This window comes from Phyllopteryx taeniolatus, chromosome 12 (genome assembly GCF_024500385.1).
Source record: "Phyllopteryx taeniolatus isolate TA_2022b chromosome 12, UOR_Ptae_1.2, whole genome shotgun sequence".
NCBI classification, from domain to species: domain Eukaryota; kingdom Metazoa; phylum Chordata; class Actinopteri; order Syngnathiformes; family Syngnathidae; genus Phyllopteryx; species Phyllopteryx taeniolatus.
The window spans coordinates 10301810-10329803 of NC_084513.1; the positions used below are offsets into that span (position 1 = coordinate 10301810).

At 42.2% G+C, this 27994-nt stretch overlaps 1 protein-coding gene across 1 annotated transcript; it reads right to left on the minus strand.

The window, feature by feature from the left end:
- Positions 1-39: 39 nt before the first annotated feature.
- Positions 40-27770, minus strand: LOC133486505 (SH3 domain-binding protein 4). The gene is made up of 5 exons (XM_061791782.1): positions 27636-27770; positions 15379-15563; positions 12149-14490; positions 2031-2219; positions 40-1315 (listed from the first exon to the last, which is right to left on the minus strand). Exons 2-5 carry the CDS (start codon positions 15500-15502, stop codon positions 1076-1078), a joined length of 2895 nt encoding a protein of 964 aa, XP_061647766.1. The 5' UTR covers positions 15503-15563; positions 27636-27770; the 3' UTR covers positions 40-1075.
- Positions 27771-27994: the final 224 nt, after the last annotated feature.

Genomic DNA, 27994 nt, shown 5'->3' on the forward strand with positions numbered 1-27994 from the left:
ACGCATTTACTCGGACACAAAAGGCCAGGCTGACCAATGTGCAAATATTTACACTTTATTTCTGATGAGCGGCAACGGCGGTGATGATGTCACATGATGATGTCACATGACACCGTCACGTGACCGCACACGTCCTTTTTGGCAAGTGTTGATGTAAAATACGAAGTGTGAAAATCAGACAACAAACAGGTCAGGAATGTTGCTCAGTTTCAAAGCGCTGGCTTGTTTGTCGTTACCATGACGACAAGCAATCGAAATGGACAATTGAGCCATAAGGTGTCAATGTTGTCTTTGTTTCCAGGGGGAGTCAGCAAACATTGGCACCCCTACCAATTGCACCGGATCACAATCTCATCCCTTCAAATGAGAAACTGACCCGAGCCGATGACAATTGATCCTGATCTGATCGCACTAGAAACAGGTCTAATGGCACCCTCCAGACCCTGACCCAGACCCCACACCTCACCCGCAGAACCTGACCCAATCACACCCCCAAACAAAGCAAGGATGTGAAAGTTGACGACAACTCTGAAACAGTGAGTGAGTTCCATGAGGCCGGTTCTGTTTTTGACGGCACCTGATTGTGCCAGAACCAGATCAGATCCAATCAGCACTTGATCTAATGGAATCTGAACCTATCCTAATTCCAACAAAACCCAACCGGATCACACCAGAATTGGCCCAGGTGCTCCAAAACCAGATTGTATCAAATCTGAACCCAATCACACCAGAATTGGACCTAATTGCAATAGAAAATGACACAATCACATCAGAACCAATCCGATTACACCTGAAATGGGCCCAATTGCATCCGAAACTGCAATGATCACATCAAAACTGACCCGATCAAACCAGAACCGGGTGGGTAAAGCTTCAAAACAAGCAAGGACGAGAAAGTTGACCAAAAACATGATACGAAAGGGGAAGCGTAGCTCATGAGAGTCCGGTTCCAAGCGTTTGGCGGGTCGGCGACATTAATAAATTACACGAGCGCGATCAGAATCACAGGAGACAGAACCGAGTGTAAATAAATAGACGTGCGGTGCGTGTAGAAAAAAGGCGAGTAGAAAAAGCGTCAGATGGCGAAGTCGTCCTGTGAGGAAGAAGTGGCGGAGACGGGACTGAAGGCGGAACTTCGGAGGGTGTCCAGGCAGTGGACCAGAAGCAGAGTTCCGCTCAGGTGCTTCCAGCGTTTGGTGATGGGACTCTTCATCCGGTCCAGGCCCACATGGAGGTCCTGGATCACATCCCGGTAGCTGTCGCCCATCTGGGCCGCCCACGTCACCAGGAAGTCGTACGCCGGCTTCCACATGGCCTAAACGAGCACATCAGCAGCATCAGTAAAATTAAAACAGTCATTATATACATTTATTGTAATGATTACCTGAGTTTCTCAAACGAGGGCATGTATTACTGGCCATTCTTTCTTAAAAGGTTTTCAACCCAATTTAAGACACCCGACTTAAGCAGTTGACTCACACAGCTGACTTAGACACCCCACTTACATATTTAGACACAGGACTTCAACATTAAACACCCAACTTAAACACCAACCTGAACACCTGACTTTAACACCCAATTTACACATCTGACTGAAACACCTGACTGAAAAACTATCAATAAACAATAAAGAAGAGGGTTTATGGCCTCCATTCCCTCTTGACAGTTGTTGGCCTTTTCAATGTAAGACAAAGACTGAGGCAAATCTTTAAATAAACCGTTAAAATCACCCCAAAATAATGTTTGTGAGATATTTGTGCTAGTAATCAAAATGAGAGAATATTTGCAACAACAACAAAAAAATTATAATGTTCACCAGTTTTAACATTAAATATCTTGTCTTTGGAGTGTATACAATTGAATAGAGGTTGAAAAGAATTTGCAACTCATTGTACTCTGTTTTTATTTATGTTTTACACAATGTCCCAATTCCATTGGAATGGGGGTTTGTAGTATAGGCATCTATGAAGTACTACAGATCACATCACATCAAGCACTTGACAATAGAAGCTTGAGAACAGAGCGGTCACCTCGACATCCACCACGCCGTTCTTGTCGCGGTGCGGCGCCTCGTAGGCGTCCATCTGCTGGCGGGAAACCTTGGCCAGGCGCTCGGCCAACTCTCGCCAGCGTCCTGCCACCTCCACCGCCGTAGTCAGCAGGACAAAGTCCATCACCAGACGGGCTACCAGGCCCTGGCAGTCCAGCTTCAGCAGAGCCTAACACACACGACAAGAAGTTGACACGTCAAACACAGGAAGTTGATGCTCAAAAAACAAGAAATTTACATGAAAAAGCTAAATGCCATTAGTCTCTCTAAACATGCCTTATTGTGGTTTAGTTATCCACATAGGATAAACAATGTGTTTCTCTCAAAGGCTGTAAGTCTAATTCACTAATTCAGTCTAGAGGTGTTCCTCATGGATCAACCTTAGCTACGCTTCTTTTTAGTATTTGCTGTTTTTATTAATGACTGTCCCCTTTTTTTTCAGATTGTTCTGTTCAAGAATCATTGACTAATATTTTTCAGACTTGGCTTTTTGAAAACAAATTATTAATTAACCAAACTAAAACTTTCAGCAAAATTCTTTGGGTTGGAACAATCAAGAAAAAAATAAAATGGATGGTTTTCTAGTGTTGTCTGTTGTATCTCTTAATGTGTAGTACCCCCTCGTAAAATGAGATGTTGCATTTCAAGGGGTCAATCAAGAAAAGTGTAATATTTGTGCAAAAAGATACAATATTCAGACACAAATGTGTAATATTTGGGCACCAAAGTGCTACTGTGACCACAAAAAGTCACAAAAATAATATATGCCGTTCCAAAACTTTATACAGTATGTTGTCACAAAAAAATACATATTTGGATACAAAGGTGCAATAGTTGCTCACAAAAAAAAGTTGGAGTGTGTCACTATAATTTTCTACTATGCCCCACATACACTACATGTAACAAGAAAACATTAGGATGCAAAAGTGCAATAGTTGTCCACAAAAAGTTGGACTTTGTCCCAAAATGCTTTATTTTGCCACCAAAATACAACATATTGCCACAAATATTGCATATTGCTCCTAACACAATTCACTCATCACAAATTAATAGTTCCTATTGAAAGAAGTGGGTGGATTCTGTAGCCTTCTGAAGTTCACTCACGCCTCAAGTTTTGGCTAGCAAAGAAGAAAAAAAAATTGAATGAGAGACGGCTGGTATTTCGGAAACATTACTTATGGTCCAATTGGAACTCAAGGTACCACTGTTTTTGGAAGCCAAAATACAATGGTTTTCCACATAAAGTCATATTTTGTTACAAAATATACTCTGCCCTAAATACAATTTATTTTATAACAAAAATGCTGTGTTTGGACAGAAAAGTGTAATATTTGCGCATTAAAAAAAAATGAAAATGTATTTTTTTTCATTACAAAATATGATTTGTTGCCCCACTTATCCCTTATCCTAACCAGGTGTCCTACTACTTTTGTACATGTTTTTAACTCTCGCATTTTCCCCAACCGGCGGCGTCTTCTTAAGAAGCTTCGTCCCGTGTGATTCCATCCTTCATCTCTGTTATAATAACCCTTGTTATTGTCATTGTTATTTTTAAATTCCAGTCCACTGCTCCATCTGTGACATTCCGACCTCATTCCTTACGTCTCGTTATTGGTGTGTGTGAACTCTGACCCTTCAGTCTGATGGACTGAAATGACTTGCACATTACCAGGCCATTTGCTCCCACCCCACCCGGAAAGCGACCAGAGTGGAGGTTCAGTAAATGATGCTAAAATGAGGAAATGTGTGAACAAAGATGGAAAAACGAGAGAAAAATGAGAGCAAGTGGTCTCACTGGACTTCAAAGCTGTTATCCACAAATAAGACATCTTATCTATGCAGGAAGTCTTCCGGAAGGTCAGGCCAAAGATTCCACAGTGTCCTGGCTCACACCGCGCTCTGGAATTCTCTCTTATTTGGTCTGAAAGGACACGGGAAGAATTCCCGAGAAAGCAAATCCTCGCTGTCTTGTATGTAAGGGGGGGGTTGAAGTTGACCTGCAGATTTGCAGGTTTCTGAGGTATATGCAGTGGTGTCTTGAGATACGCAAAGCTGCCAACCTATAAAAATGTACTTCCAGAACAATTTGTCCAGCTTTGTCTAAATTTCCATATTTTCAAAATTTTGTGAAGAACATTTCCCTGCAACAGTCACAATCATAATAGTTAATAAATTATGGCTTCAATATTTTTTTATTGTAATGTTTGTATTAAATCAACCTTATAATGGTGGACATATTTTTTTCTTTTTCCAAACAAACATCATTGCTGATCGACTGAATTGGATAGTTTATGTACAGTGGGTACGGAAAGTATTCAGACCCCCTTAAATCTTTCACTCTTTTTTATATTGCAGTCATTTGCTAAAATCATTTAAGTTCATTTTTTTCCACATTAATGTACACGCAGCACCCCATATTGACAGAAAAAAAACGGAATTGCTGAAATTTTTGCAGATTTAAAAAAAAAAGAAAAACTGAAATATCACACAGCCATAAGTATTCAGACCCTTTGCTCAGTATTTAGTAGAAGCACCCTTTTGAGCTAATACAGCCATGAGTCTTTTTGGGAATGATGTGTGTGTTTAGGGTCATTGCCTTGTTGGAAGGTGAACCTTCGGCCCAGTCTAAGGTTCTGAGCACTCTGGAGAAGGTTTTCGTCCAGGATATCCGTGTACTTGGCCGCATTCATCATTTCTTCGATTGCAACCCTGTCTCCCTGTCCCTGCAGCTGATAAACACCCCCACAGCATGATGCTGCCAGCACCATGTTTCACTGTTGGGACTGTATTGGACAGGTGCCTGGTTTTCTCCACACATGCCACTTAGAATTAACAACAATTTCTATATTGGTCTCCTCAGACCAGAGAATCTTATTTCTCACCATCTTGGAGTCCTTCCGGTGTTTTTTTTTGCAAACTCCATGCGGGCTTTCATGTCTTGCACTGAGGAGAGGCTTCCGTCGGGCCACTCTGCCATAAAGCCCCAACTGGTGGAAGGCTGCAGTGATGGTTGACTTTCTAGAACTTTCTCCATCTCCCGATTGTATCTCTGGAGCTCAGCCACAGTGATCTTTGGGTTCTTCTTTACCTCTCTCACTAAGGCTCTTCTCCCCTAATTGCTCAGTTTGGCGGGACGGCCAGCTTTAGGAAGAGTTCTGATCGTCCCAAACGTCTTCCATTTAAGGATTATGAAGGCCACTGGGCTCCTAGTAACGTAAAGTGCAGCATTATTTTTTTTCTAACCATGGCCAGATCTGTGCCTTGCCACAATTCTGTTTTTGAGCTCTTCAGGCAGTTCCTTTGACCTCATGATTCTCATTTGCTCTGACATGCACTGTGAGCTGTAAGGTCTTATATAGACAGGGGTGTGGCTTTCCTAATTAAGTCCAATCAGTATAATCAAACACAGCTGCACTCCAATGAAGGTGTAGAACCATCTCTAGGATGATCAGAAGACATGGACAGCACCCGACTTAAATATATGAGTGTCACAGCAAAGGGTCTGAATACTTATTTGAGTTTTTCTTTTTTAATAAATCAGCAAAAACTTAAACAATTAGGTTTTTTTCTGTCAATATAGGGTGCTGTGTGTACATTAACGAGGAAAAAAATGAACTTAAATGATTTTAACAAATGGCTGCAGTATAAAAAAAGTGAAACCTTTAAGGGTGTCTCAAAACTTTCCGTACCCACTGTATGGACAATAGTTTTGGCTTCTATTTTGTGCAATGTACTTCTTGTACTGTGGCCGCTTCTGGGGCACCCTTCAGCGGCCACAGAAGCGCATTGTCCAACTGAATTTCAAAGAAGGGAAAATTGTCCTGGTGGCGCAACTGATGGTCACTATGCAAGCTCGGAGGCTGCTTCTGTGCAGCCCGTGAGAGCGTGCAAATTCCCTCGCTGGAAATTCTCCTCCCACTTTAGGAGCCGTGCGAGAAGGCACGAGTGACAGCTGAAAGTTCAGTTCTCCGAATCCTCAAAAGAGGGTGCCACAGATTTGGTGGCCTGGGCTCTGAGCAGTGGCAGTGCGGGTGACAGTGCAGGAATGTCACTGTTGTTAGTGAGCACACAACACAATGCAGAGCAAAAAGAGAAAACATCATCCACCTCGTCTGTGATACTGTTTATCTGGTTATGTTTAATCATTAAATACTAAATAAACTACAGTTAATAAACAGTAATCAGAAAAAGATTTTGCAATACACGAATGCAAAATACGTTTATCCGATTATTCGATGGAATAATCAAAAGAATTATCGATTCTAAAAATATTCGACATTAACAGCTCTACTCTACTGTACTCAATTTACGCATATGTCAAATCCATTTTCCCCATTGAAATTAAATGAAATGCCATTAATCCGTTCCAGCCCCTCAAAAAAACAATCATAATTTTTTTGTTGCATCTTTTTAATAAAGAAAACACAAGATAACCTTTATTAGTTCCACAATGGGGAAATTTGCATCATTTCAGCGGCAATAGTGGATACCGAAAAAGAAAAAAAACAAAGCTCTGTGTTGTATAAAAGTATAATAAAACATAATAAAAGAGAATGTAAAGAAATAAATGGTGTAGTCAAAAAAGTGTTACGTATTAAATAACAATTATTGTACATTGTGACAAGTTGACAGTCACAAGAAAAACAACAACTGTGTGCGAGTTATGTTATTCATGCTTATTGAAGCCACCTCTTTCTATAGAACTGGTAATTTACCGCTTACTTTCCATTGCAACATGATTTGCACTTCCATTTGTCTACCGTTAAACCTATCGGTCAAGAAATCACTCCCTCTTGGATTGCTACGTTACGTTTTTACAAAATCATCACTAGCTCCTGAGCTCTTAGCGGCTGCAGAGCCTAGCAGCTAGCACTACACTGCAGCTTCAACTACCGCAAACCATTTTTTATTTTTTTATTTCACTTGAGCGGCAGCGTAGCTGAAGCTTGTATCTCACATTTTGGCTCGCAAAACAAAGCAAAAAAATTAATCAAGCGATGACTCATAACTCGAAAAACTCCCAAGTTGTGACTCTCCTAAGTCAAGGTGCCACTGTATTTTGAAACTAGCTTCTTCTAACACAATTCACCTGTTAGTCGGACCTGTGTGTGTCTGATGCCGGTGTATAGGAAGGCTCAGGGGGAGAGGAGCAGGTTCTGGTATTGGGGGACCGGCGCCTGCTGGTCCGCAAACTGGAGCTTCTGTTTATTCTTTTTATTGAGAACAATGCGGCAGGAAACATCTGCCGCCTTGAGATGCCTCAGAACAAGATCGCAGCACCTGATGCTTCATCCTCCTCCTTCCGGTCTTCTTGGACAGCGACACTTGTAGAAGCTCTAGAACACAGGTGTCAAACTCAAGGCCCGGGGGCCAGCTCTGGCCCGCCACTTCATGTAATGTGGCCCGTGAAAGCAAATCATGTGGGTTGGCATCCTGCTAAAATACAAAAATTACAAATTGTCTTAACCTTCACCGGTAATAACGTTGGAAAATTGCAAACTTGTTTTGTTACCAGGCCCACTTTTAAGATAAATTTAATAATAGTTGAGTTTTTATTAGCTTCAAAACTCGTTAGCCATCAATTTGATGTGTATTTGTAATAATATGGGCTGATTATACATTTTCACTTCTGCTGCAACTAACAATTATTTTATTGATCAATTAATTTGTTGATTTTTTTTGATAAATCAATGAAAAAATAAATAGTCATAAAGTCAAAAATAATGTCTATTCTTCATTCCAAAACAGGACATTATTTCAAATTGACAGTGCAGAAAATGCATAGACATAAATTGATTATGTTTCAGTTACCGGCTTTGTGCAAAACATTAGTCAGAAAATGGACAAAACTGTTGATCAGTGTTTTCAAAAGTAAAAGCAGATGTTTGCAAATACTTATTATGATGAAAGATAAAGATAATCAGTCTGCTTTTATGGAGGACTCCAGCCATCTGAGAATATTTACTGTTTGAGAGGCTGAAATTTTGATGATTTGGACAATTTCAAGCTAAACAAGGTCTCTAAACGATTAATCGATTATCAAAATAGCTGTCGATTATTGTGATAACCTATTATTTCTCGATTAATTTATTTAATTGTTGAAGCTCTAATTTACAGTCTATGGTTTCACAGTCACTACGGCCCTCTGAGGAAAACCATAAATGTGATGTGGCCCGCGACAAAAATGAGTTTGACACCCCTGCTCTTGAACATGTCAGCGCTTTAGAGGAATGACTACGGGCAAGTTTGGTGTCCAGTCTGGACTACCTCTGGTCTTCAGCAATGATGAGAGGGGGGCTCAGTAGAAGCCAGCAGTGACTAACTCAGAACAAAATGAGAACTAATTAACATATAGTCAACTAGTGACTAACTCATACTACAATAGGAAGGATGTGCCAAATATATAAGAACTAACATGAAGAAGACTAACAAGTCATAGTAGGTTAATGAATAACAGATAATAGACAAGAGCATAGCTCTATGACTAGTGCATAGATGAATAGCAACTAACTCAAGACTAGTGACTAACCAATAGTAAACCAGTTGCTAACTCATGATGGAACAAATTCTGAGGATGAGTAGCAACTAACATAATACAACTAACTGACACAGAGAAGACTAGTACATGACACTGAACAGGAAATAACTAGAGAGAAGCACATAGTAAAGTAGTAACTAACTAGGCTAGGGAGGTGTGGAGGGGGGGGGGGGGGGCGAAGACAGTAACAACAGTGCTTTCCTTCTGTTGCTTTCTCCTAAAAATAGAATCCAGTGTGGACAGCAGCCAATCAGAGAGAGACTTCTGCGTCATGTGGACACAGCAGGACCCACTGTGTTAGGATCCAAGAGAAACAAGAGCCGCTGCTGCTGCACCAGCGACCACGACAAACACTCACGAGATTCTAGTATGCTCTTTTCACTCGCTATGAATGTTTCATCACAGTCTGTGCTGGAGATGCAGCTTCATCCACAAAGCTTATCGCCTTCAATGGGGAAACATGGTCATGTTCCTGCTACTTTCTCTTTATTACACACGCTTGTCATTTTGTTGCGTCATTTCACACAGACACACACACACACACTTTTCAGAGTTACCATACATGACACCATAACAGATCAGCAAGCTGCAGCAAAGCCAAGTTTAAAAAAAAAAATGACATCAATAAGCATTCCTACTCTGTGAAATAAACTGCATCACATGAGAAAAGAAATTAACTTGTAGAAGACTTACATTGACTAACTCAGAGTGGACTGGAGAGATAATGGCACTAGATTAGGATCTAACATGCAGTAAACTAGTAAATTACTGATAGTATACTAGTGACTAACTTGTAATAGACTAGTGAATAACTCAGAATAGGAACTGATACATAGTAGACTTGTGAGTAATGGAGGACAATGGGAACTACAGTGGAACCTGGGTTCAAAAACAAATCAGTTTAAGAAAAAGATTTTCAAACAAATATTGCTTAGGTTCACAAACTATGCGTATTTCACTTGCGTATTTCACACAGTGACTAACAGAATAGGAACTAACTGGGTGTGTAACGATTCGTTTTAGCAACAATTTAATTTGTATCACGATTCCGGGTTCCCGGTTCGATTCAAGGATGATATTGGTTCATTTCGAACAGGGGTGTTAAACTCATTTTTGTCACGGGCCACATAGTAGTTATGGTTACCCTTAGTTATGACTGTGAAACCATATAAATGTTTAAGTACTTCATCATATTATTACATATACAACAAACTGATGGATAACTACTTTTGAAATCAGAAGTCAAGGATAATAGTTTTTTCAGTTACTGTAAAAAGTGATTTGGTAACAAAAGATTTATTTTAACATTATTTATTACACGTTATTTATTACATATGACAATTTTTTGAGTTTTTATTACATATGACAATATTTTTAAATAATATTTTAGCAAGAATCAGTGAACTTGATGCACATTATTTGTTTTCATGGGCCACATAAAAGGATGCGGTGGTCCGGATCTGGCCCGGGGGTTTGACACCTGTGATTTACAACGATATGATCTGAAATGATTCAGTAGCTTGAATGCAATTCAGTAACCTTTTATTTTCTCCCAAAAATCTAACCAGTGTGTGAAATAAATACCTGGACAGTGCGAGATTGCTGTTGGTTCTTATTAGGGAATCAGGGGAAATTAATTATGGTCATTAAATATAAAGATTTTCCTGATGTACTTTTATTATTTTGCAATAAAATAAAGGATTAAAAAGCAATTCACTGTTATTTAATATTTAAGCTATGATTTGACTGGTTTGGCTGTTTTTTTCCTCGATAAATATGTTTAATTGGTGTAATAAATATGAGGGGGTCCTGGGAAAAATATATCCACTGTCAGAGATGCCTGGACCCAAAAAGTTTTAGAATCCCTGTTCTAAATGGTCAAATACGAATGGCTAGAAACGAATCACTGTGACGTTTCCAGAAAGAAAACTTTTTAGGAATAGTGTTAATAATACATAGCCTAGGGATCTAGCAAAAAAGTCACAAACATGCCCTTTGTAACACAACAAAGTGAGGCTTCGAAACAGCATCCAGTTTTTGACGTTGCTGCTCGTTCTCCTCCTTCGTCTGACAAAGTTTCGTTTCATACTCTGCTATCGTTCTTTCAAGAATTCCAAATATATCTTCCATGGCCGCACTGTGCATTCAGCAAAGCTCTCAGCCTTTCTACTGAACAAATTTTCACACGATAATCACATTCACAACACTTTACACTCACAATTGATCTCTGCTGAGCGGTGGGATGATTACGAACGCGCCTCTATATTAGCGGTTAGCGAGCTAAGCTAACATAGCGATCTTCAAAGGCTTCAACGTGCGCCGAGGCACACACCTCCATATGGATCATTTCTCGCTCTCCGCATTCTCATCTGCCATCCACCCAACAGGCCAACACCTTTATCAATAAAATTGCTTAAAAACACACACACACACACACACACACACACACACATATACTGTGGTGTCTCAGTCCAACCACTAGGGGCACTACGGAAAAGAGTGTCTCGATGGGGGGTATAGATTGGATACGAGAAAGAAAAGAGACTTAGGTAAGGTTGTAGAAGAGTACGTTGGTGGAGGCTGACTGCTGTGTGCTAACTGAAAAACAAATCTAAGTAGAATGAATAAAGTCTGCTGTGTGCGTTATTTCCTAATATTGAAACAGTCAATTGATTACCTTTTAAAACGACTTACATCGATACATTTCCATCCGGAAGGCTAACTTACCGAGCACTTTTCAATGCATTTGGACGTTAGGAATATAAACGATGGACCGATGTAATGAATGAATCGTTACAGCCTCAGAACTCGTGACTAACCTTTATTAGAAAAAGAACTAACACAGTAGACTAGTGACTAAATTATATTAGAATAGGAACTAACCTGTCATAGACTAATGACTAGCTTGTATAAGAATAGGAAATAACTTGACGTAGAATAACTCATTGTAGAATAGGAGCTAATTAACACAAAGTGGAATAATGACTAACTTGTAGTAGAGCATGATCTAAACAAAGTTAGATTAGTGAGTAACTCATAGGAGACTAGTGACTAACTCCTAGTAGAACAGTGACTAATAGTAGACTCATAACTCAATAGTTATATCGGAATTATTACTAAGTAGACAAGCGAGTAACTCATAATAGAATAGGAACTAATTAATGCATAATATACTCATGACTATCTTATAGGAGACAAGTGACTAATTCATAGTAAAATAGATCAACTTAGTAGACTCAGGACCTACTCAAAGTACAATAGGAACTAACTCATGGTAGAATAGGAAGTAATTGATAGTTACTAACTCATAGTAGACTAGAAAATAACTCAGATTAGTGACTAACCAATAGCAGATTTGTGACTAATACATAGCAAAATAGGAAATAACTAGAAATCAGATTTTTTTTTTTTTTTTTTTTTTAAACAGCTCCCTAGTAACTAGCTTGTAGTAGAATAGGAACTAACTTATCATGGACTTATGACTAACTTTTTATGGCTTAGGCACTAGTGCTAATGTCTTACTTGTGCCACAATTTACCCATCCGGATTTATGGACTTACCATGAGTAGCTCCTTCTGAAAGGACTTTCGCTCTTTGCTGTCAGCGTTGTTGCAGTCTTCCTTTAGCTTTTCTAGAACACAGGCCACCCTCTCTGGCTCACTGTCCAGCTCGGCCCGGCAGAAGTACGTCACGGGCAGATTCTGGTACCCGAGGGCATCTGCGAATGCCCGCCAGTTGCAGATGTTCTCCATCAGGACGGTGCGAACCGAGGCGTAGATGTATGTGAGAAACTTGCAGGGCCTTAGGACCTGCTCCAGTAACAAGGAGGTGGTGAGCTCAGGCCCGCTAAAGTAAATAGGCTTGACTTTGCCCATCACCAGTACATTTTTCGTGTGGACCAGTCCCACCCGGCCCTGGTAGTACCCAATGTACCATTCTTTGGTCCACAACTGACCCTTCAGCTTGACCTTCTCCTCACTTAAAAGTGCCACAAAGTCTCCTTTCTTGTACTCCAGCAGGTAGCTGTTCTTAGTCTGCCGGATGACTGTCTTGATCAGTTTTCCAAACCTCAGGTTGGTGATCCTGCGGTCCTGGAACACTGGGTACTTGGTGGCAACGGCCAGTGGGGAGAGGACAATCTTACCCACTTCCTTCTTCTTCAGGAAGCGACGCTGCATGGACGTCTTCGGACCCGTTTTGGGCGGAGGCGTGGGCGTCTGAACGCAAAACTGGGCCAGTATAAGATCCAAGTCGTCTTTGACCTGGATCCTCAGGGTGAAGTCTGAAACATCCGTGCCGTTGCGAGAACTTATCAGGTAGACGAGCCGGCTTACTTTGCCCAGTTTGATCTGGAAACCCCGGACCACTTTTGCCTGCTCGCTGGCCTTAACCTCGTAGTTGGCCATGTTAGAGTACACCCCAACCCGGAGGTCCTGGGGTCTGGACAGGACAAACTGGTGTTTGCCCCACAGCTGTAGCGCTACAGGCGAAGACTGCGTCTGCCTACCCACGTCGCTCACCAACAGCGACTTGGGGGCACAATCATGACCAAACATGGCTACAACCGTTTTGAATGAGGGGTGAATGTGTTTGGGACCGTACACCCCTAGTGTAATCTTTTTGACCACATGATCCCACACGGTGGAATCTGGAGATGTAGACTGGGACTGCACTACCACACAAACATACATGCATGGTTCCAAGTTGTCCAAGGTCACCTGGACCGTGTCCCCGTACAGGCAAGTCTGGGAGATGGGAGTGTAAGGCCCCTCTTTACAGTCGCTTCTGACGTACAGGATCCGGGTGGTCTCCCGGTTTTCTGCTTTGACCACCACGGATACTTTCATCTCCAGTGTAATGCTGGTTTTGGTCTCCATGTTGCTGAGCTTGAGCTCCACCACTGGGCCAGAGGTGGTGCAGCGGTCGTTGTTCAGCTCCAAAGGCGGGTCTAAGAGAGCTTTGATGGAAATCTGCTGGGTGTCCCCCTCCGTGACGTGTCCCTCAGGAATGTGGACGCTGATGTTGGTGTCTGGAAGCTGAACAGCGCCTCCTGAGCTGTCCAGCCGGCAGACGATGCTGGTCTCTACCGGCTGCGTCTGACCCCAGCCCGGGTTTTGGCCCAGCGAGTTCAAGTCGTGGCAGGACCTGGCCAGCTTGCGGTGGGTAAGCCACGCTGTCCGGAAATCCTCCCTGTTCTGGAACTGCTCCGGAGCTGGCGCTTTAAGGCTGCTAAGGAAACCACTGGACATTGGAGAGTTGTCCGACTGAGCCTGCAGAATGGACATGTCGGACAAACTGTAGGACCGCTTGCTCCTGAAAAATGGATTGTCCCTTCGAAGCTCCATCCCTGGAGTGCTACTTAGAGGGTTAAAAACAATCCCACCAAAACCGTTGAGGTCCGCGGTGCTGCTGACTGATTCTGACACAGACGGGGTGTCAAAGAGAAGAAGATCAACTGACTTCTCGTTGCTGTTCTGGTCCAGTGGGCTCTGAGGACCCCCGCGGAGGAACGGGTTGGTTGAGGTATGTGTGGTTATGAAAGGATTTCCATTATGGAAAGTGGTGGGTTTGAGAATTACACCAGCCCAGTCCCCGAGAAGGTCCATTTCCGAGGCCGTCTCCTCCTTGGTGTCCCCTGCGGTGTCAATCATGCCGCTATCACTGAAGGACGAGTCTCTGAAATTGATGGGCTCAACGTAGGCAGCCGGGATGTAGCCCATCTCTGTGTTGTTGTGGGCATACCACCACTCGCCGCCCGATGTGTCTAGGACGTAGAGGCGGTCGCCTTTGGAAAACTTGAGCGTGGTGAAGCTGGATGGGCAGTAATCCTTAATGGCCACCACCTCCCGGGCCGTGCCCAACGAGGCGGTGGAATCCAGGCGTAAGGCACTAGGAGAAGGCACTAGGAACATGAGATCAGGGACGGTGTCAGATATGGCAGTGTGAACACTAAGCACTGAACTAAATACTGCATATGCAACGACCGAAACCTAATTCTAACCCTAAGCCCAACAACCCAACTCTAACTTTAAATTCTGAACTTTAAACTAACGCCGTGACCCTAATCCTAACAACTAAAACCAAGCCTAACTCCTAAACCCCATCCAGTAAACCTTACCCTAATCCCTAACCCCAACCCAAACAACCCTAACACTGTCTCATATAGCTTGAACCTAACACTTCTAAACCCAACCCAACCGTGACCTATAACCTAAACCACTAACCCTGACCAAACCCCTAAACCTACCTCATGTGGCAAAACTATCAACCCTAACCATAAAACCAACCCTGACACAACCCTTCTCTTCACCTCTCCCTCTCTCTCCCACCCCCTTTTTTAAACCATATTTTAAAGATATAAAAGAATGTTAGGGCATGACCAAGACATTTTAGTTTTCTTTTTACTATTTTAATTTATTTGTTTGCTTCCCCCACCTCCCATATATATATAGGCACCTAACACTGCCTCATATGGCTTAACCCTGAACCTAACCCTCTTAAACCTAGGCCTAACCCAAACCTTAAAATATAAACCTAAATTTAATAACCAAACCATAACCCCCAAAACTTATACCTAAACTTAAACCTAAACTAAAGTCTAAACCCTAATCCTGTCCTCCCTCATGTGGCTGGACTCCTAATCCTGAACCAAAATATAAAACAACCCCTAACCTAGAAATCTAAACCATAACCATCAACCCTATTCTATCCCTAACCCTTGAACCTATTACATTGGGTTTTTAACAATTTTAGCCTGTTAGCATTACACGCTAGCGTGGCCACATCTTACCTTTGACGTCAATGAGACTGGACTCGGACACGCCCTCACTGAGGTCAATCAGCGTCCCCTCGGACCTGCACCGAGGCAGCGAAGTGTTGCTACTGGCCGAGGCTCTAATGCGATGGGCGGCCATGACTGGAGCAGATTCTCTGGTGGCAGTGTGCCAGGTCAGCAGCGTCCTCCTCCCGTCATCTCTGAAAGGCACCGCAGAGATTTCATCGAATTAGTTACATGAATTATTCATCATGCGTTTTCGTGCTTTTTGATCGGCGTCTTTTAATTAGGCCCTCTTAAAATTGTTTCAATTTGAGGGCCTGCCGATACTTGAGCCACTTTCCCTTAGCAACATGAAACATCGAGGCCCATCTAAATGCTTCGAGAGCTGTGTGAGTGTAGGCCAGCGAGGGATACAAGAGTAAGGGGGTAATCCTGGCTGTCACGGTTCAAATATCCTGGTGTGAAGACGCCCTTCATCTCCACCACGTTACGTTCCCACGACAGAAGAACCCGACAAGAACCCTGGGGAGAACCTCACCATACATCAACTATGCATTTTAGTATTCGATGTGCCCCCCACCCCCCACTTGCCTCTCCACCCTGCATCGTGTGCTGCCCTGGGTGGTCCCGTAGATAGTGGACCACCCAGGGCTCCTCAGTGAGATTGCAGCATGCAAGAAGGAAACATTAGTGTTTTTATTATTGGGTCAGAACCAGTGAAGGACACACACACACTGACACACTGCGGGAATTCCGCTTTGATATTTACATCTGAGCCTCAGCTCCAGTTACTCCAGTTGCCATGGCGAGACGACATGCCTTCCATTTTAAAAGCGTGTTTATGACAGCTTACCAAACAGCATTTATGCACCAAATCTGTTCATCCATTCATTCATTTTCTGTTCCGCTTCTCCTCAATAGGGTCGCGGGCGAGCTGGAGCCTATCCCAGCTATCTTCAGGCGAGAGGCGGGGTACACCCTGAACTGGTTGCCAGCCGATCGCAGGGCACATATAAACAAATAACCATTCACACTCACGCCTACAGGCAATTTAGATCATGCTTTTATCATTTATGATGACAATAGGAGCAGTTTAGTGTTTCTGGAGCAGCACAGACGTGCTTATACATTTTAAATGACAAATGATGTATTCTCCTGCTGCGTTCCACTGACCCACATCAGGCGAGGCACTCGCTTTTTCTTTTTTTGTGTGTGCTGACTATACATAAAATATTTCAATGTCAAATCTTATCCTATCTAATAAAATTTATTTTCACCCAATATTTTTTTTTCTCTATGGATTATTTGTAATCATTTATTTCTATTGTGTACTGTGGCGGCTATCATAAAGACCACATTTATTATAGGTAAATACATGTCTGACCAAGCATGCCATGGACATGTCTTTTTTTACTCTGTGGATTATTTCCAGTCATTTTGTTTACTTTAATTGTGCAAGGTGATGTTTATTGTGAATAACTGGCAAGATGAGTGAGAGCTTTAATTATATGATCGCACATTGCGCTCATGTAATTATCCCTGAGAATTTCTAATTTTTTTTTTTTTACTTTTTACTTACTATGGATTATTTCTTGTACTTTTTGTGATTACGGTAATCGATTCCGCAAAGTCTGACTAAAACCAAATCGTATGATAACTAATGCAATATTTCCCATAGGAAATAATGTAAATCCAATAAATCCACTTTCAGACACACAAAAATAGCTCAAAAAATGAATAAATAAACATTTTATAGAGAATAACTATAGTTTAACACAGACAAAACACTGTGAAATAAATACAAATAACTAATGAAATGGGTAAATAAACATTAAACATCAATTTTATCTTTTATTGAATGTAATATTTTCATTTATGCCAATGCAAGTCATGGTAGACCATGACCATGTTAGAGTCTGTTAGCACCCTCTATTACTGAAATGTTTTTACTGCAGCTAAGCAGTGGATTAAGTAATTCAGTCAGTAAGCGATTGGCCATGCAAAAGCTTCACTCAAGGAAGTGTTGCACCCTGCAACAAAAAAATTCGGCTGACAAAATATGAAGCGAACAGAAACACAGACACCGACACAGTGTACAACGGAGTAGCGAACAGGAAAGAAAATGGCCAATCCGTCTTTGAGGCAATACTGCCTGACAAGTTCACAAACCTTAGAAGAAAACAATAAAGTTACAAATGGCCGCTTGTGAGCGCCTCGTTTTCACAGAGTGGAAAAGCTCCACGTCAACCCGGTGGGATATATTGCAACCACCAGAAGCTAGAAGCAGAAATATATTTGCAACTTAAACATGTAGTTGCATCCATTTTTCCAGGTAGTAGCAGTGGTATTTGATGAACAGTTGACAGATGAGCAGGGCATGCTTTTGTTGCATTCAGCAGACACGCTCACAGTGTTCAAGAACGTAGAGAATGGCTTAATTTTTCACCATTTTGAAGCTTCATTTTATATAAGCCAACTTGGGGATTTTTTTTAAATCATTCAAATTAGGCAGCTTTATTAACAACACTCTTCTCTGTGGTGTGTCAAATTTACAAGACATTTTTAGTTTCACGTTACAGAGATTTTAATATTAAGACATGCATGGACACTTGTACGGCAGTTTCTAGTTACATGATTTCATATGGGAAAAAATGGCTGCAATATCCCCCCAAAAAGAAAGGAGGGATGACGACTGTACCCGGCTTTCACCCCGCAGTAATAGAAGCATCCTAGCGGTCCAGTGGGGTTGGGGGGGGATTAGGGGTTTGGTCCATGTTGAGCCTCTTGCCGGGAAGCAGGAAGTGAGCGGCTGAGGAGGAAATGCCTTTGTGATGACAGTCTGAGATGACTGCAAGGTAGAAACTCCCGCTGTGTGTGTGTGTGGGAGGGGAGGGGAGGTGCTCTTATCTTGTGTTAGCATGTCTGCTAACAGTAAACAAATATTTTTCAACCACCTGTAGGCAGTTAAACCCCAGCGAGCAGTCTAGCTAGCGACTTAGCCGCCAAGAGTTTGTGGCTATAGGTGGAGCCTGAAATCTTTTCCCATCCATAGGAAATAATATAAATAGAAATCCTCTGCCGCAGGGTCAAACTGCGGCCATGGTGAACTATTTATTTACTGTACAGGCAAAGTTACTTTTTAACATTCCTATCTGCCACACAGGTGCAAAGAGAGGTAAACTACTGTTGAATGAAAGTAAAATGAAGTAAAACCAGTAAGAGAGTGCGCCAATTAATCTTGTTGTGTCGTGTTCAATGAGAGTATTTAGTTTGCATCTGCTTGCTAAATTTATCGACGTTTAAACACTGATCCTTTCCTGTGTTGCAGTTACTTAAGATCCATTAATGATTTGAACTGAAATCTGCTGTTTTGTTTTGTTTTGTTTTGTTTTAAACCAGCATGATTTTAATTGATTTTACAGGCAGTGGTAAAAGGGATAAAGTGTGTAACTTCTTAGTCAGGTAGCTGGTTAGCTAGCATCCAAATCCAGACTACAAAAATCGACGTAAGGTCTCGGGATGTCCGATACAACTTTTTCACTTCTGATACTGATATTGCAGCCTTGAGTTTTGACCAATACCGATATCAGCAATAATCATACATACTTTACTTATTTTGTAGTATGGAATGCTCGAAAAGGCTTGATGAAGTGATAATCCTCAAACAGAGAACAATAATCAGCAACAGTACGTATGAGAAAAACTGGCCCATTCATTATTAACCAATGGGTTACATAAAGTAACTTTAAAAATAAGAATGTACTACAGCCATCCATTCTCAAGACGCTTTACCCTGTTCGGGGTCGCGGGGTGCAGGAGCCTATCCCAGCTGACTTCAGGCGAAAGGCAGACTACACCTTGAACTGGTTGCCAGTCAGTCATAGGGCACATATAGACAGACAACCATTCGCACTCACATTGTCACTGAGTGGGAACTGAACCCACGCTGCCTCCACCCAAGTCAGGCAAATGTACCACTACACTAAAAGTGACTCAAATGTACTACAACTGAATAAAATTAAAATAAAAAAAAAAATATATATATATATATATATATAACTGAATAAAAAAAAATATATATATAATATATATATATATATATATATCTTCTTCTTCTTTTCCTTTCGGCTTGTCCCGTTAGGGGTCGCCACAGCGCGTCATCCTTTTCCATGAGAGCGTATCTCCTGCATCCTCCTCTCGAACACCAACTGCCATCATGTCTTCCCTCACGACATCCATCAACCTTCTCTTTGGTCTTCCTCTAGCTCTCTTGCCTGGCAGCTCCATCCTCATCATCCTTCTACCAATATACTCACTCTCTCTCCTCTGGACGTGTCCAAACCATTGAAGTCTGCTCTCTCTAACTTTGTCTCCAAAACATCGAACCTTGGCTGTCCCTCTGATGAGCTCATTCTATTTATCCAACCTGGTCACTCCGAGAGCGAACCTCAACATCTTCATTTCCGCCACCTCCAGCTCTGCTTCCTGTTTTCTCTTCAGTGCCACTGTCTCTAATCCATACATCATGGCTGGCCTCACCACTGTTTTATAAACTTTGCCCTTCATCCTAGCAGAGACTCTTCTGTCACATAACACACCTGACACCTTCCTCCACCCGTTCCAACCTGCTTGGACCCGTTTCTTCACTTCCTGACCACACTCACCATTGCTCTGGACGGTTGACCCCAAGTATTTAAAGTCCTCTACCCTTGCCATCTCTTCTCCCTGTAGCCTCATTCTTCCCCCACCACCCCTCTCATTCATGCACATATATTCTGTTTTACTTCGGCTAATCTTCATTCCTCTTCTTTCCAGTGCATGCCTCCATCTTTCTAACTGTTCCTCCAGCTGCTCCCTGCTTTCACTGCAGATCACAATGTCATCTGCAAACATCATGGTCCACGGGGATTCCAGTCTAACCTCATCTGTCAGCCTATCCATCACCACTGCAAAAAGGAAGGGGCTCAGGGCTGATCCCTGATGCAGTCCCACGTCCACCTTAAATTCTTCTGTCACACCGACAGCACACCTCACCGCTGTTCTGCTGCCCTCGTACATGTCCTGTATTATTCTAACATACTTCTCTGCCACTCCAGACTTCCGCATGAAGTACCACAGTTCCTCTCTGGGTACTCTGTCATAGGCTTTCTCTAGATCTACAAAGACACAATGTAGCTCCTTCTGACCTTCTCTGTACTTTTCCATCAACATCCTCAAGGCAAATAATGCATCTGTGGTACTCTTTCTAGGCATGAAACCATACTGTTGCTCGCAAATACTCACTTCTGTCCTGAGTCTAGCCTCCACTACTCTTTCCCATAACTTCATTGTGTGGCTCATCAACTTTATTCCTCTATAGTTGCCACAGCTCTGCACATCACCATTGTTCTTAAAAATGGGCACCAGTACACTTTTCCTCCATTCCTCAGGCATCTTCTCACGCACTAGAATTCTATTGAACAAGCTGGTCAAAAACTCCACAGCCACCTCTCCTAGATGCTTCCATACCTCCACAGGAATGTCATCAGGACCAACTGCCTTTCCATTTTTCATTCTCTTTAATGCCTTTCTAACTTCCCCCTTACTAATCATTGCCACTTCCTGGTCCACCACACTTGCCTCTTCTACTCTCCCTTCTCTATCATTTTCCTCATTCATCAACTCCTCGAAGTATTCTTTCCATCTACCTAGCACACTGCTGGCACCAGTCAACATATTTCCATCTCTATCCTTAATCACCCTAACCTGCTGCACATCCTTCCCATCTCTATCCCTCTGTCTGGCCAGCCTGTATAGATCCTTTTCTCCTTCTTTAGTGTCCAACCTGCCATACATGTCATCATATGCCTCTTGTTTTGCCTTTGCCACCTCTACCTTTGCCCTGTGTCGCATCTCAATGTATTCCTTTCGCCTCTCCTCGGTCCTCTCAGTGTCCCACTTCTTCTTAGCTAACCGTTTTCCTTGTATGATTTCCTGTACTGTGAGGTTCCACCACCAAGTCTCCTTCTCTCCTTTCCTGCCAGAAGATACACCAAGTACTCTCCTGCCTGCTTCTCTGATCACCTTGGCTGCAGTGGTCCAGTCTTCTGGAAGCTCTTCCCGTCCACCGAGAGCCTGTATCACCTCTTCCCGAAAAGCTGCACAACACTCGTCCTGTCTCAGCTTCCACCACATGGTTCTCTTCTCTGCCTTTGTCTTCCTAATTTTCCTCCCCACCACCAGAGTCATCTTACACACCACCATCCTATGCTGTCTAGCCACACTCTCCCCTACCACTACCTTACAGTTGGTAACCTCCTTCAGATTACATTGTCTGCACAAGATGTAATCCACCTGTGTGCTTCTACCTCCGCTCTTGTAGGTCACCCTATGTTCGTGCCTTTTCTGGAAAAAAGTGTTCACTACAGCCATTTGCATCCTTGTTGCAAAGTCTACCACCATCTGTCCCTCCAAGTTCCTTTCCTGGATACCGTACTTACCCATCACTTCTTCATCACCCTTATTACCTTCACCAACATGTCCATTACAATCTGCACCAATTACGACTCTCTCTCTGTCTGGGATGCTCAGAACTACATCATCTAGCTCCTTCCAGAATTTCTCTTTCACCTCTAGGTCACATCCTACCTGTGGGGCATAGCCACTAATCACATTACACATAACACCCTCAATTTCAAATTTCAGCCTCATCACTCGATCTGATACTCTTTTCACCTCCAAGACATTCTTAGCCAACTCTTCTTTTAAAATAACCCCGACTCCATTTCTCTTCCCATCTACACCATGGTAAAATAATTTAAACCCTGCCCCTAAACTTCTAGCCTTACTGCCTTTCCACCTGGTCTCCTGGACACACAATATATCAACCTTTCTCCTAATCATCATGTCAACCAACTCCCGAGATTTTCCTGTCATAGTCCCAACATTCAAAGTTCCCACATTCAGTTCTAGGCTCTGTGTTTTCCTCTTCTCTTTCTGCCGAAGAACCCGCTTTCCACCTCTTCTTCTTCTTCTTCTTCGACTTCGACTCCGACCCACAGTAGCTGAATTTCCAACAGCGCCCTGCAGGTTGACGGCGCCGGTGGCGGACGTTGTTAACCCGGGCCACGACCGATCCGGTATGGAATTCTTTGGATGAACGCTCATATTTGTTTGGCAAGGTTTTAAGCCGGATGCCCTTCCTGACGCAACCCTCTGCATTTATCCGGGCTTGGGACCGGCCTACAGTTTGCACTGACTTGTGCCCCCCATAGGGCTGCATTTATATATATATATATATATATATATATATATATATATATTACAAAATCCTGAAAACTAATAAAACCAATAACAAAATTGCAACATAACCACTGCTTAACCTAAACATAAGCATATTCTACATTTGAATAGATTAAACAAAAAAAATGCTAAATTACAAAACCATGAAAAATAACCTCAATAAATAAGAAATACAAATTATACTTTTAAGGTGCAAAATAACAATTAAAATTAATTCATTCATCTTCCTTACCGCTTCTCCTCACTAGGGTCGCGGGCGTGCTGGAGCCGGGCTACACCCTGAACTGGTCGCCAGCCAATCGCAGGGCACATATAAACAAAAAAACATTCGCACTCACAATCACACTTACGAGCAATTTAGAATCTTCATTTAACCTACCACGCATGTTTTTGGGATGTGGGAGGAAACCGGAGTACCCGGAGAAAACCCATGCAGGCACGGGGAGAACATGCAAACTCCACAAATTAAAATTCAATTTATATATTTGTTTACTGTCAGTATTTGGTGGGAACAGCATTTGCTTTCTCCACATGTGCTGCAATTACTTTTGAACTTCTGGATGCAACTGGTGTTTTGTTTTATTGAAAATGTCGTGCCAGATAGGAAATTAGGAGTCATGTAGTAAGGCTGGAGGTGCTTTGCGATCTGTGTGCCTCATTGGAATCGTTGTTCCTGCTGTGCATGTCTTGGCCTCTGAGGGGCAGTGTGGTGCAGGCAATGAGATGCACACTTGAAGTTACAACTAAAGTAGAAGTCACGATTGAATATTGTTAATATAACTAGTTTTTCACAGAGTTTGAAGAATACATGCCAGAGAGTATTGTTGTGTTGCCTGTTTGTATGTGTTTATACAGCATTTGTGTACCAATATTCATTATTTTGAGTGAGATAAGTGCCGCAAGTTCGATGCTAATTTCCGTTAGCTTGTCAATGGTATTTTTCATTCACTGTGTGTTAGCTTTGAGCTAGTAATTTTTGTGAACAAAAACGAAGAAAGATGCGAGGTCTGTGAGGTATTTGAACATTGAATAGGTGTAATTCTTTTGTTATGTGTGTTTAGTGGAGTGTCAATAAGCAAGCAATGCTCACTCTTATTCCTTGCTACTATGTTAGCACCTTAGCAACTTGTAATCAAGTGGGCTCTCAAGATGGGCGTTAATGATATTAATGGAATTGTTGGTGTTGCCTGTTGTTCTTGTTGTTTTAAACTGTCATTTTGAAACTTTTTTATTTCTGATCTTAAAAGTAACATCCCACTGCACCAAAAGAGTTTCCCATATTCCTTAGAAGAGTTTCTTTTTACACCTTAACAGCATCTTCCACCAACTAAGGTTGGGTGTGATTCTGAGAGGATTCCAAACTAAGCAGAGCGGAGCGCCGGGATCAGTACGGGAGGAATGTGAGGAATGTCGGCCCGCGGAATGACACCATGACTTATTCAGGAGGAGCCCAGAGTGGCGGCTGCGGCCATGACGACCGCGACCACCACCACCACCACCGAGGGAAAACGGCACTCTTTGTCACTGCTGTACATCTTGCTGATGACATCAGCACATTCACACACACTCATTGTTTGCGTGAGATGAATCTTCCTCACTCACTGTTGACATAATTGTTTACATTTGTCCAGTTCGCTGGGCAATCACAGACGTGCAACTAAGCGCTCAGCCAAGTGAAAATGTTGCTTTTGAGCAATGGTTTTGGTTCATTTATTCGCCTGTGTCTTTTACACAGTCAAAAAAATTTCTGCTTTGACAATCAGTGTAAACGTGGCTAGCTAGTTAGCCACATTTTGCTGTGCCACCTCTGTTCTGGCCAGAATATAATAATATGACAGAATATTTAGCTCTTTTAATTGCCTACTGTCGGTGTTGTGATGCCGGAACCTTAATCAATCAATCAATCAATCAACGGTGTTGAGATAGATAGATAGATAGATAGATAGATAGATAGATAGATAGATAGATAGATAGATAGATAGATAGATAGATAGATAGATAGATAGATAGATAGATAGATAGATAGATAGATAGATAGATAGATAGATAGATAGATAGATAGATAGATAGATCGGTCTGTCTGTCAACATTTACAGGCAGCATAAAAGGGGCTGAAGTGGCTAACTGGTTAGCCATATAACTAGTTTGGTAGCGTCAAGACTTGCTACAACGAAGCCTTGTTATGGACATGGACATGGTCATGGACCCTGTTATGGACAGTAATGATTTTAACCAAAAACTAAAAATATGTGTCGTTTTTCTGTTCACTTTTACCAGCCATGTGAAAGGGGCTGAAGTGGCTTGCTGGTTGTCCAGGCTACTAACTGATGAAAATGGTGTCATTTTGGTCGCTCATTTGCACATAAAATGGACCTAAGTGGCTAACCAGTTGGCCAGGTAGCTAGGTAGTTAGTGTCAAAATAAAGACTACACCAGGAAAAAGATAAAGGATGTTAACTATTTTAACTCAAAGGAGATTTTGTTTAAAAAAATGTTTTGTTGCTTCTACGGGCAGTGTGAAAGGAGTTTAAGGGGCTAGTTGGTTAGCATAGACACGCGTGTAAGAATAGTGTGATCAGGCAACAGGTGAACAAACAAACATGTTTGCATGTAAAGTAGTCACACGTAGTCACACGCTCGCTAGGTGATACCAGGCTGCGACATGACTTCCCCGAGAGTGGGACCAGGAGGGAGGGGGAGAATAGGGGGGTCCGATGAGGCTTATCTAAGATCACATGTGTTGCTCGAAACAATGACGCTCATTCAAGAAGCAACCCGAGATCAGCACAACTTTTCCCAAACGTCAATGCCGGCGGCGCGCTACACTGTGCTTACATCACGACCTACAAAAAACCTATATATCTTACTCTGCTGTTGCCATCAAAGACAGTCCGAAATCACACCTATTTTAACTACCTATCTACCTACCTATCAGCCGTACTCTGGTGTTGCCTTCAGGAACAGATTGTAATCTCAGTTACCTACCTACCTACCAGACAGCCAGAAGACTGTAATCTCAGTTACCTACCTACCTACCAGACAGCCAGAATATATATATATATATATATATATATATATATATATGTGTGTGTGTGTGTGTGTGTATGTATTTGTGTCTACCCAGTCTACTCAGTAGCTGTCTTCAGGGGCAGTCTGATATCTCACTTCTCCAGTAAAAACACCAAAGTGACATTTGAAATGTTCTTCAAGGTTTAGTTAACTTTTCTACAATCGATCTAATTGCACTGCCTTCTGGGACAGTTCGAAATCACAATTGGCTCTCATGACACAAATGTTGTGAAAGTAGTAAGATGTCACCTGTGAGCCAACAATTAAGGGTGGTTTTTTTTCATCTTATTGAGAGAAGAAAAACACTTCAGAGTCAATAGTTGCTGCCACACCAAGACGTGGTGTTACCAAGGCAACGCTCTTTGACTCACCTGTCAATCAACGTTATTACTCACCCCATTAGTCGGAATTTGTTTCCTCGCACTTCTTTTTCCTACCCTGCTGCGTTCAAGAAAACTGGCAATCTGTAAATTTCTACCTCAGACGAGGAATAATGCAACGAAATACTGCTTGAATTCGGCCTTAACATACTTAAATGTCTTTGAGGTGTCATTACTTAAACATTTGTACTCAGGGCTGCTTTTTGCCATGTTTTTTTTTGTTTGATTCTTCTCTTATTACTAATGCTGCTTTCATTAAAATCTTGAGTAAAAGTAACGAGTAAAAGTGCAACGAAATGCCGCTGACGTGGTATGCCCTAAAAACATTTTGTTTTTGATCATTTTTTTTGTTCTCAAAAAACAATTTCCGATTGGAAGCAGATAAAAAAACAAAACATTAATTAAAAAAAACACCCTCCTGACAATTTCTATTTATTCCAACAAATCGAATAATAATAATGTGCATTTATTGGCTATTTATTATTATTAACTAACTGTAATTTGTTGTTATACGGTAAAATGTCTCCCCCATGACAAGTAAAAAACAGCACCAAACAACCTGGCCTAAAAATTCGCCAGGAAATAAAATGGCTCTTTTTTTCCCTTTTTTTTTACAAAAATGACAATGTTCTGTTTGAAGACAAAAAAAAAATCATTGATTTAAAAAAAACATCTTGACAAATAAATTTAATTTACACCTCTAGTAGTTATTATTTTTCACAACTAAACAAGTGTCCAAAATGTTCCAGTGACTTTCAATAATATTAAACATACTTCAAATATATTTTTGAGGCATATTTAATTGTTGGCGGTTATTACGGCGGTACTTGGCGAGCCAAGTTTTGTTTAGTTGTAATACTTGGTGTAACATTTTTTTTTTTAAGTTTGAGAACCATTGATTTAGTCCATGAAATCAATTGTGTATTTATTAGTTACTTCTTACAACTACGTGTGATTGGTTGTTACTTGATGAAACGTTTTAAATGTGTTGTACGCACAAAACCAAAGCTAGCTTGTTAGCGTTGTTGTTTTTTTGTTTTGTTCTTTTGACGTTTACATTCCCAACGCAGCATTCAGTATCATTCTCAACGGTGCCCCCTGGTGGCGCGGCGTGTAAACAACATGTTCCACTCAAAAGCATCTGGAAGCGACAACACGTCCGGAGTTCGTCGAGAAAGTATCGATTTCTAATCAAGCTAATCACGGTTCAATCAAGGTCGGATGAGTCCGAGGAAGCCACCCGAGCATCCGCGTTCCTAATCTCCATGGCAACCACACGCTTAACCTTACGACACCGTTATGTGTCGGACGAGCTGCTGGAGCTCGGCTTCGGTACCGACTCGGTTCGGTAGCCACGGCTCTCCCACGACTCGTCGAAACAGCACCAAAACAACCTCCACGTCCACGTCAAGTCCGGTTTTTGAAGTCGTCAAGCTTCCCCACTTTGCTCCGGGGGTCGCAAACTTTCCATAAATCCTCCGCCATGACGACGACAAAGATGAAGAATAAGAAGAAGGAGAAGAAAAGATGGCAGCTCACCGGCTAGTACGTCGCGTCTCGCCGTCGTGGAGCTTCGCCTTTCGGCCTGCTTCTGCTGGAGGCTCCGCGGGCGAGCGAGCGAGGGAGCAAGGGAGCGAGTGAATGGCCGGCCGCCCGAGCAGTGAGCACCGCCAGGCCAGCGGCCAGCCCGGCTGATGTCACCCGGCCAGGGAGGGGCTGAGGCGGGTCGAGGAGGAGGCGGCTCTCCGCAAGGACGTCATCAGCACCACCGCACGTACGGACCGTTGCAATGGAGCAAATGTACGCGTATTCAAGAAATACAAGTGGATTAAAAGTCTAACTAACATGAATTCGAATCAGATACAAACACGTCTGTCTTGCTAATGTACTAAAACGGC